Source organism: Apteryx mantelli, chromosome 3, assembly GCF_036417845.1.
Source record: "Apteryx mantelli isolate bAptMan1 chromosome 3, bAptMan1.hap1, whole genome shotgun sequence".
NCBI lineage: Eukaryota > Metazoa > Chordata > Aves > Apterygiformes > Apterygidae > Apteryx > Apteryx mantelli.
In genome coordinates this window covers 109356872-109374864 of record NC_089980.1, presented here as the reverse complement: position 1 = coordinate 109374864, position 17993 = coordinate 109356872, and the positions used below count along the sequence as shown (strand labels likewise).

The 17993-nt window shown below is 37.5% G+C and overlaps 1 protein-coding gene across 1 annotated transcript in view; it reads right to left on the bottom strand.

Moving 5' to 3' along the window:
* Positions 1–17993, bottom strand: part of EYS (eyes shut homolog) — a 956188-nt gene that overhangs the window by 424124 nt on the left and 514071 nt on the right. The window contains exon 29 of the mRNA XM_067294141.1: positions 2960–3084. Coding sequence (XP_067150242.1) covers positions 2960–3084 — 125 coding nt within the window. The remainder of the gene's footprint in view (positions 1–2959; positions 3085–17993) is intronic.

The following is a 17993-nucleotide window of genomic DNA, read 5'->3' as shown; positions in this document are numbered from 1 at the left end:
AAACTGGAAGCAGCCTGTTTGATTGTAAACGTAAATCCAAAACCAGAACTTTGTAAATATGGCTAGTTATTGAAGAAAGCCACACCTTCTGCCATGGTACTCTCAACACCAATTACAGCTTTGTTATTTCTTCAATTAAATTTTCCACTTAAAAAAAAAAAAAGAAACCCTCAGCTGATCCAAACCTAGTGGTCCATGTCCTGTGTCTGCCTCAAAGCATCTGTCAAACAGACCTGTTGGCCACATTCCAGGACTGGCGGTAGCTGCAGTGTTAGAAGTCTGCCCCAACATTAGACTTCAGCTGCGAAGCCGCTATCAGTTCTAGCGGCTGCTGTTGGTTCTTTCAAGCTCTCTGAGATGCCATTATGATGTGGTTTACGCCCCTGCATGCTGCTTCTGTACCTGAACAGCCTGCAGCTGTGCCTACAGATCCTGAACATGCATCTATTATCCTAAGGGTATATGATCTGCTATTGGGACAAGAGCCGACAAAATTCATGATCCATTACAGAATGGACTTGTGTCAGAATTAGATAAATTCCCCTTTCTGGTATCCCATGCTCTCATCACATGTTTCATTTTGTTCTCTGGTGGGTTTTGGGAAGCTGAAATCATCTGGCCTCAGTTCCTACTTCTATCTGGCCACTATCTTTTCTCCATTTCATTAAATTACTACCCCGGATTGGTGGCTGGATATCATAGAGTTTCTGCCTTGAGGAAAGTTCTTTCCAATAACTGTCTTTACAGAATTAAAAAACACTCAGTCCCATTTCCATACGTGTAAGTATAGATTAGTAGAGGAATCCAAGACATACTGTATGTAAGTGGTACCCTGCAACAAAAGTAGATTTATTCCAAACACTTCTTCTTTCTGTCTCTGGAAGATTTTTTTTTATCTTCTATCCCATTCTTCAGCTGTGCAAATTTTCAAAAAGCTATTACTTTCAAAGGTTCCCCTGCCTCTCAAATTTCCCTCCTTTTCCAAGCTGTAACCTTCTAATCTCTTTGGCTGTTTCAGGTGCCATATAATTCAACTAATATTTGGAAATACCACATTAATTAAACAAGTTATATAGGCATCTTTACCTAGCAGAGAAATCATGTAGAGATCTTTTCCCCCATTATTAAATGCTTTTATTAAAACAAAATAAGTGCAGCTTCCACTTGGGTTGGAAGGTGTTTAAATCATGTTAGCAGCAGGTGTGAGTTCTAAGACCCCAGAGAAAGCTTATTTACTTACACTAAGCATTTCCATATACAGTTGCATAGAAACAGCAGTTACAGTCCTTGGCTGGTAAGTGATTTTAAAATATCTATATTCAAATATATTCAAAGTATTAATAGCTTTGAAAATAAGGAGAAAAATTGTAAACTTGACAATCTATTCTGTGTGAGGCATTGTAGTGATCAGAAAACACATCTTACGAGTTTCTAAGTCATCTGTATTGTTGAAGTGCTATGCGGACTTATTTTTGTACTAGGCAGTGGTTCCTGAGGGCAAGCACACTTCTGTCCAGGTAGGGCTTGCATACTGCTTCCACTTCAGTCTTATGCATTAGAATATCCTTCCTCAGCACTGATTAAAGAACTGAATAAACTGTCCATATTGATTCTGTTTACATACAAACATACACACAGACACAGACACACACACTTGCTTCAGTATCTTGCATACTTTTGAAAAAATTTGTTACATTTCATAGTTTTGTAAACTGCATTAGGGACACTTCAGAATAAAAAGATGGTATGTAAAATAAAATCCAATTTTGTTAATATTCACTCCATTTTGTGTTTTTTTTTTATGAGGAACAAACATGGAAACAATTCTGTGTAAAAAAGAGTGAGCAACATTACTCAGTGATCTACTGTTCAAGAGAAAAATTTTGTCTAATAAATATATGAACATCTGACTTCAGTTTAGCAAGATCACATGGCTTGCTAATGGAAACCAACAAGGTAAACCTACCTCAGAGGATAAGCAGATCAGATGTATGAAGATAGCATGGGTGAATAGAATACTTATCTTCCAGACTCTCTCTAAATAATCTCTAAAATAATCGCTAAGAAATCTTGGATCGGTAATACCCAAGTATTCAATAGTGTAAGTCAGTACAATACAAAGCAATAGTCTTAAACTGAAAAATGTAAGGTTCAGGAGGTAGATAGTAGGATCACTCTTAAATTAAGAGTGACTGAATTATGGAGCAGTATGCTACAATGGACTTATGCATACCCTCTGATGTTGACAAAAAGTACTTTGTTAATAGTTATGAAAGGAGACAGTGAGCAGTCCTGAAGAGATTAAATTTGTGATTACAAGTCAACAAAGGCTGACTGTGACCTTTGCTTTTGTATTAATGCTAAAAAAACTATACTTTCCTAAGTCACAAGACCTATTAAACTTATCTATGTGAGCATAAGAAAACACCTCCTAGTTTTTTAGAAACTACTCATTTGCACTCTATTTATAAGTTTTCAGAAAACTTCTTTTCATCCCACCTCGAGAACAGAAATTTTTAGTTAAAATGTTCAACAAATGGTATTTAGATAATCTTATTCTGTAGACAGTTAAATTATTCAGTCCTTATACAGTGCCTACTTGGCTGGTAACGTAAAGATTAGTAAAGATACTCCACATTAGTCAAGATTAATAAAGATACTCTAGATAATTTTCAGCCTTTCTTAATGAGCTCTTTTAAGTCTTTCTAATATGCTTATTAGACTAGTTAATTCTCTTTAGATTTCATTCAAAGTATTGCCTCATCTGGAAACCTACCGAAAAGCAGCTGTTTCCTGTCTTGTCTTCTTACATAGCTGGTCAAAGGGATAGTTAACCTTTTTGTATCTTATGGTTTATACACAAATAAAGAGCCTGCTATAATGTACCTATTTTCTCACTAGTAACACCAGTAAGTCAAAACAATCACTGTTTAAGATGATTCTGTCAGACATCAGTTACCTTGCTGACATTTACAAGTGTATCCATCGATATGATCTTCACAGGTTGAACCATGCAGACAAGGTGATGAATTACACTCATTAACTTCTATTTCACAAAACTGTCCAGAAAATCCGTCAAGGCACCTGAAGCAAACAACATCCCAAAGTGTTACATTATGTATATCCCATCATGTAAACTATACTCTGCGTAGAAACCATTCATATGATGTATGCACATTAACAAGACACAAACTCATATATCCCTTCTTCTTTTAAGGAGTATTTTACTGAAACTCTTCCAAGTTTCACACTGTAATCCACAGTGATCTTCTGGAGGATTTATGATGGCAAAACATGTCCACAAATTTCACATCTGAACTATAAAATCTGGCTCATAATCACACCTAACAGTCTCAATTGCAGTTCACTGGTTCTAGTAAGGTGAGTAAATACAAACCTTTCTTAATGTACTGTTAGGAGACTGTCTACTAAAATAGAGTTTATTTGGATAAGTTACTGCAGTCTATATTTGGAAAGCTACTTGCTGAAAATTTTGCAAAATTAAATGTAAATACAGCATAAAAAATAACTTCAGGAACCATGCTTTGGTTACCATTCTAGTTATCAAATATTAAGCATTTTTAAAAATATTGTGTGTACTTTTTTGTTTCTAAAACCTTTGTGATCATTAATACCAAACAGTTCCTTATGATTTCAACATAAAACAAGTATAGAACTGACCCAAACAGATTTGCAAGACCTCTAATGAAACCCAGAAATCTCATTAATCTCATTGTTGAGAATGACCATGATAACACATCCTTGTACACATATGTACAGCTTTACATATAACCCCGAAACACAGCACAACAGGGCCCCAAAATGGTATAATGACTATTACTCTTTTGAGATGTGTTGTAGACAGATATATTTCACTTTAGGCGGTGTATTCAAAAGCTCGAGTTAGCATTTGGGTGGCACACATCTTGCACATCTTCTTGTCTCTAACAAAGGGTATAAATTTTTATGTCCCACTTAGAAGAATGGACTGTTAGAAGACAAACACATCACAAACTTACCTTTGAGTAAGCAGAATAGTCATGTTGCCTACTGCTCAAGGTACCACATTGTGTAAGTACAAAACATGTCATTAGAATGAAATATATGCAATGTTTATCTTAGTTTTCTAGATCCTAAGGTAAAAGAGAAGGAGGAGGGACAATGTACTCTGTATATGTAACACTTCTTGAAGAATAATTACAGTATGTACTGTATAGGTAAGTATGTTTTGTGTTATTTATGCCTTGACTATTAGAACATATTTGTTTCACTTTAGACAGAATACACTTTGGGTAACAGAAATTTGGAATCTACCAAGATAAAAACAGCAGAACAGATTTGTCAAAATCCATATCAACTATGGAAGATACAGTAATGGCATATTGCTTGGAAAATGAAGCATACACTACTATTTTGCAAATATCTAATTATAATGTGTGAGAGAGAAGCCATGGATGAGGATTCTTGAGTGATGCATAAGACCACCTGTACTGCACTTCAGCCACAAAACATTAAGCACAATCTACCAGAAGATACAGTTTGGACTTTCATCCTGTTGGCAAACATCAAACAAAGCCTAGGATTTAGACCCAGATTCTTCCCATCTAACTTCACATACTTAACTCTAATAACCCTAGGATTCTCCTATGCTCATTTGAATAAGGAATGCAGAGGATAATTCTGCTCACTGAAAACATAAAACACTTTCTGTAGATTCCTTTGTCTGTCCACTGCCTACATAGCCTATATATATATATATATATATATATATATATAAAACAAAAACAAAAACAAAAAGCAACTTCTTCCAGATCTAGGAATGAGGACCAGAAGGATGAATGCCTATAAGATAATGGAAAGAACACTCTGTTGGCAACTAGTGCGGAAAAAAAAAAGACCTAGAGAAAGGGACTAATGGGATAGCTTAAAACATGTTTAACTTTCATTTTATACTTGGTGTGTCTGTAGGCACTTTGCTTTAAAGAAAAAAGTGCTACAACATAAACTGGAGGAAATACACATCTATTATGTAAAAATTCTGGACAGAATAACTATATCTATGTGCATCTAAGGGGAGTAGGCTTGCTTTTTTAGGTCATAAAACTCAAGCTTCAAAAGAAGAGCTTAGAGATCTTTCTAAGAAGTCTCCTTTTGGCAGCTACCAGTTGGTACATCTTGATATGCTATGTGCATACTTGCTGAAGAATAGAAACCAGTAAAGACAAGAGCAGTTTGCAGAGTTACTGTGGTTATAACTAGTTAGAGTAAGACTGACTGACTAGCGGAGCAGGTTAATGTAACTCCAATGGATAAAGAACTAAATCAGCTTCATATTACAGGATCACTTGTACCTTGGATGAGGTTTTCTACTTAGCAAAAATGACAAAGCCTTGAGACTTAAGAGTGGCAAATTATATATCTATAAACTTAACTTTAGATATGGAAGTAAATGTAAATACATGCATGTATTTTTGGTAAAGTCATTTATGTTGTCCTGAAAACTTTCCAAATATTTACTAAGTGTGTAATACAATATAGAGTAATAGTGGCACCTACAACAGGAGAAAGATATAAAAAAATCTGTCACTACAGATTCAAATCTAGGTGGAAAACATAAACCCATGAAAGCATTTAGATATCCAGCAAATCAAATCCCACATGCATCAATTTGCACAATGTACCATTTTTCCTAAGTCAGATAATCATTCAACATAAAGAATATGTAAGAATATTGAAAATATTTTTAGGCGATGATGTGTTTTATTTTCTTGTTAATGCTACAATACCACAGTGTTTGGTTTACTTGTGTTCAGATAGCATAATTAGATATAAATGATGCTTCATGAGTGCAGAGACAGGAACTCTATTAACTAAATGATTCTGACTGATTATGAAACAACTAGCAGTAAGCATGTTACTGGTGAGTGTTTGCAAGTCATAAAACAACACCCTAATGTCAGCAGCTTTCACAAATCACATTTTTAAATTCCAATAAATTATATGTTTTATTAAGAATGCTAATGAAGTTAACACTTGTTAAGATATGACCAGGACTTGAATCATTTCTTAAAATTTTTGTTCTCCCTCACTTTCCTTTATTCTTACTCCTCCTTTTTTATATCTTTGTATTTCTGTTCTGCCTCCCCACATTCCTCCTTCCCTTCTGTCATTTCTTTTTGAGGATTAGGCAGGAGAGAAACTATAGTATTAAAAAAAACCCCTGACATTAGCAAGTATAAGCAGATATAGAAAACCATTCTTGTGCTAGAAATGGCATTTAACCTAAACCAAATTATTTTGGAAAATGTTCGTATGTGGAGCTTGGGATCTGACCACTCTGCAGATGAAAAACAGTGCTGTTGGGAAAGAAGGCCAAACACGGTCACCCGACAGAACGAGGCTGCCACAGCTCCATGTCCTCAGGTCCAACCAGTAGCAAGGCTGAGAATGTATTCCCAATAGGCATCCGCAACAACACACATGTACAACGTATGAATATATGCATATATATAAGGCCATCCACACAGATCAATACGCAAAGACACACTCAGCACTCACACAAACAGCACCAACAGCCTCATCCTGTTCCCCTCTCCGGCTGATCAGGAGGAAGGTCTGTTAGTGGGCCATACATATACATATGTACAATGTGGATCCCTCCAGCAGCTGGGCTTAGACACTCAGTGCACCCTGGCGCTGGCCCCTCGATCCCCGGTTTCCCCAGCTGCTGCCACCTGGACATACGAGCTCCTGAGGCCCACAGCCCTGCTCCAGCTGCAGGTACAGACCCCCTCACTCACACACACACACGCACACACACAAAGGGGTCTCCCAAGTGACCTCCAGACCCCACGGTCTCCCAGGCAGTCAGCCACAACTCCCCTGGTTCCTCCAGTAGCCAACTGCCCCTGTGGTCTTGCTTGCAGAGACCCACACTCACACCTGGCTCCCAGGTCACTTCACCTACTCGCCGGCTGGATGTTCACTAGCGTTCGAACCCTCACTTGCTCCAGCTGCGGCACCACAGACACACGGGCCCCTCGCCCGCGGTCCCCCTCCAGTTGCTGGCACTCAGACGCTCGCTCGCTCCAGTTGCGGCACCACAGACACCCGGCCCCTGTGACCTGCTGCCTCCCTCCAGCTGCTGGTGCTCAGACCTTCACCCACACACGTGCACACAGAGAGTCCCTCACCCAGGAAAGTAGAAAGGAATTCAACAAGAGGGCACGACACACTGCACTGATCACATGCAGGGCCTGGCCAGACAAGCGTACAGACCAGCCACCTGTTTACACACAACTGGCCCCCTTTTATCCCCATACCCTTCTATTTTCCCATCTTTGCTCCTCCTCAAATCACCCAGATCCCTCCCTTTCTCTGCCTTTGGTTCCTCCCCTAAACGTCACACAATCCCCAACTGTTCTTCCCCTGCATCCCACAATGTGTCCCATACCCCGAGGCAGTGACCCCTCCCTTCATCCGAAAGGTGCTCGGGAGAGCCGCCCCCACCCCCATTGACTCACCTTGCTGGGTTTCATACCAGGATCATGGGGCTGATGCTCTCCTGGGACAGTCCTGGGAGGAGCCAGGCAGGGGGTCCCTTCTCTGAGGAGGTAATTTGGGTTCCCACCTGCCACTGTGCCTCTGCGCTCCTCTGTGCTTGTGGAGATGAGCTTTTTACCACATAACCTAATAAGCACCTTTTAGATAGCTTTTCCACCAAGGTATGACCACTGCAAATCTTGTACATTGAGTAACATTTAATAAAAAACACAATTTATGCCTTCATAAGTAAATGCATATCTACATTTAGCAAGAAGTAACTCAGATCTTATCCAATAAAGAAAGCTAATGCAGTGTGAAAGCTGAGCTTTTAAACTCACAAAGCTATCAACATAAGATCACTGGTTAAGTACTGAAAGGTAGCAGAAAAACACTGCTCATTTTCTGCAAAAATAAAGCATTCAGAATTTAATTATGATCAGTTCATAGTAATGATCACAAAGATCTTTCTCTCTTCTGTCATCCTTTCTAGCTTTCTTTTTTCTCTCACATAAAATGCTGAGCTAATATGGTGCAAATATGGTTTCTTATCAGTTATACCTTTATACTAATCATTATCAGGAGTGGTCATCTTAATTTGGGTACATGCCAATGCAACAGGTGAACAAAAGATTCAAAAGATCCCATTGAACTGGATGGATTTGAAACAGAAGAATGTAACTTTAGTACTTCTAAATTGCATTAAAGAATGGAGACAGGAATAAGCATCAGCAAAATGCTTAACTGGGGATTAGTGTGGTGTAGAAGACAACAGTTCATTTTCTTTTTTCAGAAAAACATGGCCAACTAGTTACCATTAACTCTCCTATGTATCTTTAGGAAACAGTTCTTTGGAGCTTTTAACCTGAATCTGACATTAACTGCAAATTGTGATGAAATGATACTTACAAACTTTCAATTTTACAATCTTTCCTTGCTCCCCATTAATCTCATTTGGAAGTGAAGCTTTATCTTCAACAATGAATGCAGGAGTTTATCAAGATGACGCTGAAGGTCATGTAGGAAACTAATAGGTGTTTGACCTGGTTATGACAAGCACTGTTTTTAGCATGTACATGAAGTAGCACAGTAGAAAACAGAGGAAAGAGGAAATTTCCACAGGCATAAATGCTTCTAAGTGTCTAAACTACCTCTTAAACACATACACAGATCAGAATCTGTGGCCTGTTTTGCCATCCATCCATCAAGACCTATTTATACCTAAATTCAGCTCAAGTCATCTAGGAAACTTGCAAGTCAAACTGATCCTGAAGTGCAAATAGAACATCTAGGCACTTCCAAGCTGAGACTCCTAAATCAAAAGAAAATTCCATCAGTCAGTATAAAGGTGTTTCCCCTTTATGCTTGCCCCTTGGGCTACTGGCTGATATGAGCAGAGAAAAGATAATGAGTGGGATAGTTTTGTTTGCCAACAATTATTTTACTGAAAGCGCTGAGAGAGATTAAATGGGAAATTTGAGAGACAGAAAGAATATTAATAGAATAACACGGTCTGGGCTGGAAACAGGGTAGGATGATACAGGCTGGACAAAGATCCAAGCACATCCAAGCCAGTGGTTTTAGAACACAGAAGAGTTATCCTAGAAACAGAAAAGGGAAGTAAAACTAAAAAAATAAAGAAATGGTTTTAAAATCATATTTTTGAGATGAAAGGAAAAAGTTATCAACAAACAGAAAGAGCAGGAGTGTCAGGCCCTGCACTTTGGGTGGTGAGACTGCCATGGCACTGCTCATCTGGAGCTGGGAAGAGCTAGTACTCTGATGAGACTGCATCTGGACTGTGACTATTTTAATATTGCTTTTATCTAGAAGTCTAAAAAGCAACAGCTCTGGAACTGTCTGTGCTTGTGGAGGACCATCTTCTTCATCCTCAAAGTGAGTCTCCAGTCTTCCCAGTAGCTACTGCTACGCCAGCTTAGGCTTCCCTTTCATTGCATGTGTCCCTACGTATGGGGGTGCTGGGAGTGATAAAGCAGAGGTACTGCCTGGCCTATCCTTCTGGAGAAGTCATGCTTTTATCATGGCTGAGTTTTCCAATTTGGCTTCCAGAGTGATGTTCAGTTTGAGAAGTTTGTTAGCTATCAGCAGATGATTCCATAAGGTTTTTGTTGCACTCTCGCCCTCCCCCATGCTGCTGAGATAACTGAGGATGTCCCATATATCATAGTCATGTTTTGCTTTGGTAACACTGAAGAACTTGTTTTGCTCATACAGCTACTTAGGAAAAGAAATTTAAAGGTTTGTATCTTTCACTTGCATTTGATGTGACAAGTGGTTGCAGATATCTGAGCTGATTCAGTCACTGGAAAGCAATAAGAAATCTCTGTTGACTGGATCCCGAATAGCAGAGTATGTTGGGAAGATGTCTTTTGTCAGATCCAGCATTCCAGCTTTATTAAGATGATTTCCACTATAGTTTTCATTATGATTCACTACGGGTTGATAGAAGCTGCTCTGCATTCTTGCCTCATAGACAATGTTTTTTGGGCTTTGTGATACTTTGATTCAGCAAGAGTAGAGGGAATAGTTATGCACTGAAGGCCTTTTTGCTAAAAGCAGCTAGGACATTTAAACTGAGTGAGTGAGGCATTACACAGGATCAGGGAACAGGCACAAAGCAGGGTGGAGAACAGGCCTGTAAGGGACATGGTATAAAAGCAATTTGCAAGCTTGAAGCTGGCATAGCTACACAGTTCAAGCTAAAAGAAAGATGACTCATTCAGGATGAGGGCTTAGCTGTCTAAGGTGCTGCCCATTAATATAAAAAGCATTGACCTTTTCGCCTAGGAAAGCTGTATTGAGACAGAGAGACAGATGAGTTATTAGGGTGCTGTCTACATGCACTTGGCTGACCTATTTCAGAAAGATGAATCAGGCCCTAAGAAACATTCACAGATATTACTAACATTAAAACACAATTTACGCATTCACTACTATAATGCTGATAGATTTACAGTACTACATGAAACTGTAATATTATTAATTTTTTATCTATCAAAGGTCAGGTTGAATACCATCTACCTGATTTAAGAAGCCCTGTCTCACAGGGTTTTAGGCATCCCACCCCAAGGCTGGCTACACAGTGGATCAGAACTGGCATCATTATTATTAGCAATATTCTTGCTTTACATATAATTTTTGACAGACTAATGCAGCAGCTACTACACCTATGAGACTGATCTCAGGTCTCTATTCCTGCGATTCATTCTATCAACCAATACAATGAACACAGTATGGAAAGTTACCAAATAAACCACTATTATGGACACCTTAAATATCTTTTTAAGTTGGACATAATGATTTACTGTGAGATAATAAACAACTTAAAACATTTTTGAAAACTTTCTAAAATTCACTGACTCTTCCAAACAAAATCAGATCATTCTGATTCATACTAAACAATGGATAACTGCATTGTATGCATGAATGGCTTGCAGAGGGAAAAAAAGAGATGTTCATAACTATGCCATGGAGGACAAGACTGGCAAAATAGACATGGTCTTTACCTTCACTTGTGACAACCATACTACCAATTTCAGTAGCACAAGTCTCTCATTTGAAGTAACTATAGTCAGAAGTAAGGCCTACAGTTCAGTACATACACCAGCATTTATCAAGCCTGGTAATCTGATGGTAGAGCTTGAACTCAGTCAAATTGAATTGGAGGAAACATCCTGCTGTCATAACCCAGCTGGCTATGCTCTCATCAGGAACAAACTCTTGAAATAACTGACAGAGAAAAATACATCATATATCAGTATGATCACTTCATCCATGTTTTAAAGCAAAGGAGAGACTTTCACCCACACAAATAGAAAAGGCTGATAAAAGTCATTATTGACCATGTCAAAAGTATTGCCTTTTAGCATCTATTTTGATTCTCTATAAAAGCCAAAGTTACCATAAAAAAAAGAAATTCTAATTTGTGATAAAATGATTATTTATAGTATTATAACTAATGAACATTTTGCATCTAGCACAACTGCAATTTGAACATCTTGAGACACCAGCCATCTTGATGTCACTGGACTGATGAACTTTCCCTTCTCCTAGAAGCAATAGCAACAGTTTGAGGTTGTCTTTGAACATCTACTTCCCAGGTGTCTTTTTTGAGGCATTAAGGTATTAAGCTTAATGAATCCCTAAAAGGACCTATGGCACAGATCCCAGTGAGCCAACGAACCTATTCAGTCAAACAAGTGACCTCCTGATGCTTCATTGCCTCCTGATGCTAACATTCATCCTTGTCCTTATATTTTCATCTGCTATGTCATCTCTGTCAGTCAATTTTTATCCTTTCCCTTTCACCAATGTACTCTGTTAAGCTACTTCCTAATCATCACCATGCCTAGGCTCATTCCTTCCCTTTTTTGATAAGAAACAAACCCTAAAAATAGTATTCCTGTTCTATTTTAATATACCTAAAGATTCAACGCTACCCACCTATGATTGTTTCCTTTGAGGGAGTACTTTTTTAAGAGATTAAGAATGTGGGTAGAAAAGTGCATCCTTCTAGATTTTGGGGCTACTTCCATAAAAATAACTCACAATAGTGATTATATAACCATATATATTAGATATAGCCCTATTCACTGGAGAATCTCAAAGCATATCACAGACCTCTGTGAAAGGGGTCTCTAGACCATGTCTATACACTGTATCCAGAAGCAATGCCTAGCTCCTGAGTGGGGGCAGACATTACAGACACAGTTCTGCCACATCATGCAGCCATTTCAAGACAAATCCGTGTCAAGTTTCATCTTCCTCCTGCCCCCCCACTCTGGTCTCCATGAAAAGAAAACCTGTGTGTAAGGGCTAAAATGGAGATAAAGCATACCCTAGCTTGTGAGAGGACATCTGGAATACTATGTCCATTTTTAAGCCCCCCAGTACAAGACAGGCACTGACATACTGGAGCAGGTTCAGTGGCGGGTTGAGAAGATGATTAGGGAGCTGGAGAACATGATATACAAGCACAGGCTGAGAGGACTGGCTTTGTTCAGCCTTGTCCAAGAAAACATTCAAAGTATATATAAGGAAAATTTTGTTTACTGTGAGGGTCATCAAACACTGGAATGGTTTGTGTAGATATGCCATGGAGTCTCCATCATTGGAGACATTCACAGCTCAGCAGGGCATGGCCGTAAGTGACCTGTTCTGACTACACCTGCTTTGAGCGTGGGACTGGACTAGATGACCTCCAGAGGTCTCGTCTGATCTACATAATTCTGTGATTCTATGATCTGAATGATACAGGTATCCAATAGTGGGATACTCCTTCAACTGGACTTGTCTTGCATTTCACCTAGAAACATAGGATGTCTCAGGTATGAGACAGTGTGTCTTCCATATTATGGATGGTTATCTGTGATCCAGCAAAACCAAAGCCCAGATATTCTAGTCTTCAGTCTTCCCACTAGTCTTGTTTCTTTTTTTCTGGTAGATAGAATCTGGTGCACCACAGAGTATAAAAGAAAACTACAGATTCTGGCAACAGTAATGCAATGTTTAAAATAGCTACTAGACTAGTAACAAAATAAATAGTAAGGTAGAAACACCCCTTTCCCATAAGAAATTCAAAGAACTTACACTGGGAGAATGAAGTGGTTTTTTCCATTAGTCTGAATAGATCTAACCTGAGAACATCAATGTTTCCACATCCAAGCAACAATCCTTTTTGAGATGAAAAGTAGAAGAGCAGCAGAGGAATCTATTAATGAACTGGAACACAGCTGAGGACAGATCTGTATGAATGTCTGTTTATTTCCCGAGTTGCTCACACTCCAGCATAAACTCTGCTGTCTGCAGTCTCTTGTATAAGTGATTCTGTTATTGATTAAAAAGCTAATTGTAAAGAAATCTGAAACATCCCCACAATTTTACTGCTCCTGAAAATTATACTAAACAAGGAGGGAAGTTGTCTAACTTGCTTGTTACATAAAAAGCATGCAAACCATGAAAAGCATTCTTGCAGTTATTTGAACAAATAAAAATATATAGCCACTTCTACACGAATAATAAATTCTGTACTTATATCAATATTGAAATGATTCAGCAGAGAAGGAGCAAGGAAACTTCACAGAATTGCTGATTATTTTATGCAGAAGTGGAGTTATTCAAGACTCAGCAGAACTTTGCAATAACAGTTTTGAGGTTGCTAAAACATTCCTGCTTTTGCTGGCACATTTCCATATAAAGAATGAGTAGACCCATAAGATACTTCAATTCCTAGTTGAAGTTTTCAGTAAAAGCCTAAGATTTCCTACATAAAACTCTAGTAAGAATGCAGCACTGATAACTGTTATCAAATAAAGTTTTCATTCATGCTAATTCTACATTCTAAAGGGTATTGGCACACACCAAATTTCAACTGTACCGAATACATTTTCAAAGTGATCAATTCATGATTTATGAAGAGACTTAAATGAAGAGTTTTGATCTGTGATAATTATATCTGCAGTCATAGTAAAATTTCTTCTATGTGAGTAAACTTTCAGCCTCAGAGAAAATCTGCAAGAACCCAAATGTCAACCAAACTTTTCCCTACAACTCTAATTCATATCCTGTTGTTACTCATCATTCTTTGAATCTATTTTTATCTGTACCCTTTTCCTCCTCTCTCCCCCTCTTTCTTCATCTCTCTTGTGACATTTTACAGCTTATGAATAATTTGTAAATCTGTCAGATATAAGGTTCAGAAAAAACATGATTTCTACAACACAGAAGTTTATCAGATTTATTTGGGAGCAGTGATTAACAGCAACTGTGCTTATTAAAGAGCATTTATGCTGTAACCTTTACCTATCTATTTGACTCATTCAGCCTAGTAAAATCAATGAACTTCATGGACGAATACACACTATATATTTGTTTAGGACATCTATTTTTCTTCATGTGTGTTAATCTTGATGAGTAGGGTAATGTTCAGCAAATATTTCTCTGTTAGGCAATTAGGACTCTGGACAGAATAATAAATCAATGTGAAAAGCACCTCTCATGAGCCACTTTCTTGGGTAAAACAGTCTTGTAAAAGTGCAATCTCTTTTGACATTAGTCATGATTTTTTCTTTTTCAAATCCGCATTTTCCGTCCATAATAAATCTAGTTAACTGTTCTACTGTAGCAAGCCTGCGCTGTCACTGCAAATTTATACTGCGATGGTTATACATTATTAACAAGCTATGAAAAGTCATTGGCTAAATGTCATGGAATCTGAGATATAGCAGCACCTTGGGATTCATATAGCAAACAGTTTAGTTTTAATCATCTTGGACCACAAGGTGCCTCAACATTTGAGAGGCAACTTTTTCCTTTTAAACTTCCAATGGAATCAGACCTCTATTATCTCAGACATAATTCTCAACTTCAACTGTAATAGAAAGTTTCACCTTCTAAATTAAAAATGTGAAAAATTGATCAAACATGGACCTTATCAATCATTTAATCAATGCTCACATGCCAGCTTGGAAGAAAAAAGAAGAGCAAGGAAAACTAGATAATTCTAGTATCTTCAGGACTATTAGAGATGTTTCCTGTGAAATGCATGACCCTTATCTTAGTACTACTGCAGCATGACCTTCCTGAGCAGTATTAACACAACAAACTTCTGCAGAATCTTTTTATTTTAGAGAAAAATTGAGGAAGGGGACTGATTAATTTTAAATATATGTATATATTTCAGTATATTTTCTTACAGGTTTCAAAATTTATTGGGAACATCCATCTATGTTGCCAAATAAATTTGCAGTTATAATCATACTTCACTCTCCAGCAGTCAACATTTAGATCATAATCTCCAGTTTACTGGAAGCCAATGTATCATTTTTGTCTCTTCAAGTAACATTATTCACAGATAAAATAAAAGAAACAAGCACTGCTTTATTCAATCAAAATGATTATTGCTCGAGTATATAGAAGTACAAGAGCAAGCCAAAATCCTAACCCTACCAGCACAACTTTGAGGATATGAAATCTATTTTATTTGCAAGTTACAGGGAGATGTTTCAAGTTTTGAATTTTGAGGGTTTTTTATTTCTTTCAGACTTTACTGCCTTAATTTCTGTTTCTTGTTTTTTTTTCTTATTTTACATATATGCCTACACATCAATCATCCATACCGCTTTAATATAAATGTCAAAAAAAATTGCATCATTAATGAATGTATACATCAAGTAGTGTCAATAGGTTACACAACGGTCTAGCACTGTAAGTCAAATGGCTCCTCTCAATCTGCTACACAGAACTCAAACCTCCTTTCTTTGCCAGATTACTTTTCCACTTCCCATGAAGTACATAAAAAGGTAGTTAATTTCCCCCTACTATTTCTTTTGGTTCTTTTCATAATTCCTGCTTTAATATATAAGTAACACTCAACTGTTTTTTTTAATACTCATAAATAAAATAAACTGAACATAATATTATAAATTGCCACAGATGTAAAATAATGACACTCCATTAAAGAAGGCAGTAATGTAGAGTTTTGCTTAAAATACTTATTCTGATGTTGATTCTAAAATTGTAATCATTATATTTAAATCATCCTCTTAAGTAAAAGGTGATGAAATATAATCCCAAAGTAAATCACTGGATGAAAGCCAAGAGTGGCATATTATATAAAGTTGACATTTAGGAAAAAGAAAACCTTAGGCTTCTGCCATTTTTCATTTTACCAGCTAAACGACTACAGTGAAAGGATGCTGGTAGCTTTCTCAGCGGCTTACCAATTAAAAGTGCACCATCAAGTACTTACTGCTATTACTTTCTTCATTTCCTTTACTGCTTCTCTTTACAAGGTTTTAGAAATGTGAAAATATAATTTTATCCGTTAACCAGATTTGTCAGTTTTCCAATGGATGATAGCAAATGATGAGGACTCACAAATCACCTTGACATTGGAGTGATGTGTTCCTGCAGTACATTCTTAGCACAACACATTTATTTATATTTTGTATCTGTCCTAGAACACTCACAACCATAGGCAATATACAAGCTATATGCTTTTCCAGAGATTTCTATATAACCACCACAATTCACAAGTTACTGCCCTACCTTAAGATTTATTTCTATTTACAGAGATTGAGGCAGAGGCCAAGCTCCCCTCCAGCCTGCCAGAACCTTGCTAATGAACCCATCTCAGAAAACAGTAATATAATCCAAATTTCTTCATAAACTATCTGTACTCAAAGCATACTTTGTACTAAAAAAGAGACTTTATGACACAATGCAAAATAGCATCCTCTGGTGACAATGGGTCTTTTTTTGTTTGCTTCCATTTCTCATAATGCCTTAGCTGATATTAGTAGAAATGGTCAAGAAAACCTGTACGAATCATTAGAACTTTGTACTCCTGCCCATAAATACAGCATTACAGCACATCTGAGTAAGGCAATGTTTGTAAAGAAATTTAATAGCTGAGATCCACTGATGCTGTTTTGGTGTTCTCTCCTCATAATATTGCTTCTCTTACATCCTTTGACCACCCATGACTATAACAACACTTCTATTCAAATAAAAAACTATTGGTAGCAGATTCCTTTACAGCATTCTGATTTCCCTGTTCAGGTTACTGAATCTATTTGGTATATTTCTTTTTTGAAACTAATGAGACTAATACAGTTATGGGAATGTTACTATGAACCTGATTGATAGAGAAGCTCAGAGAGGAAGGTTTTATGTTTATCTAACAATGACCAAATCCCACTATCACCTCATTTCTTTGGAAGCAACTTCTATAGTCAAATCTCTTCTGCTCAGAAACCTTTCCTCCAGATCTTTCATTATTCTAAGCTTTGTATCATGAATTTCAAACAACTTTCATAGTCAAATCTACCAAGGCCTTCAAGTAACGATAGAAATCTGGGAGTTGGACAAGTTGCATAATGAGTTCATCTTGTAGTAAACTGGCTCCTGCATGTTTCACCAGCTGCAGCTTTTGAATTTTTATCACATTAAGTTCAGATGCACTGATTACCTACTAAAAGCTAAAAAATGAAGGTATCACATCAACACGAACTATTTGCTGTCTGGTCATCTGTCTGAAGGTTATGGATGCTGCTGCTGCCGCAGCAGATGACCCAACTAATGTGTGTGCACTATGTAACAATCTTTTTTAAAATTCTATCACTCAGATTCTGAAAAAAATAATGGGGAAAAAACTCTTCTTTAAAAGAATTCCCAGACTTGTGTGTGTGTGTACCCCGAGCTACTTCTGGGATCCTATGGTGGATCATCATAGATCTTTTCTCTTACTAGGGTTTAACTGGAGGATTAAACTGATTCTCAGTAAGCCCAGTGACTCCAAGTTCAAAGTGGTGTAAGTCAGCTGTCTTAATATCACTAACATTACTGAAAATTGCTTCTCCCACTGCACTTGAGTGCATGTTTCTGTGGGGAGAATTTGAGAAAGCAGCCAGCAGGGAACTTATAGAAGT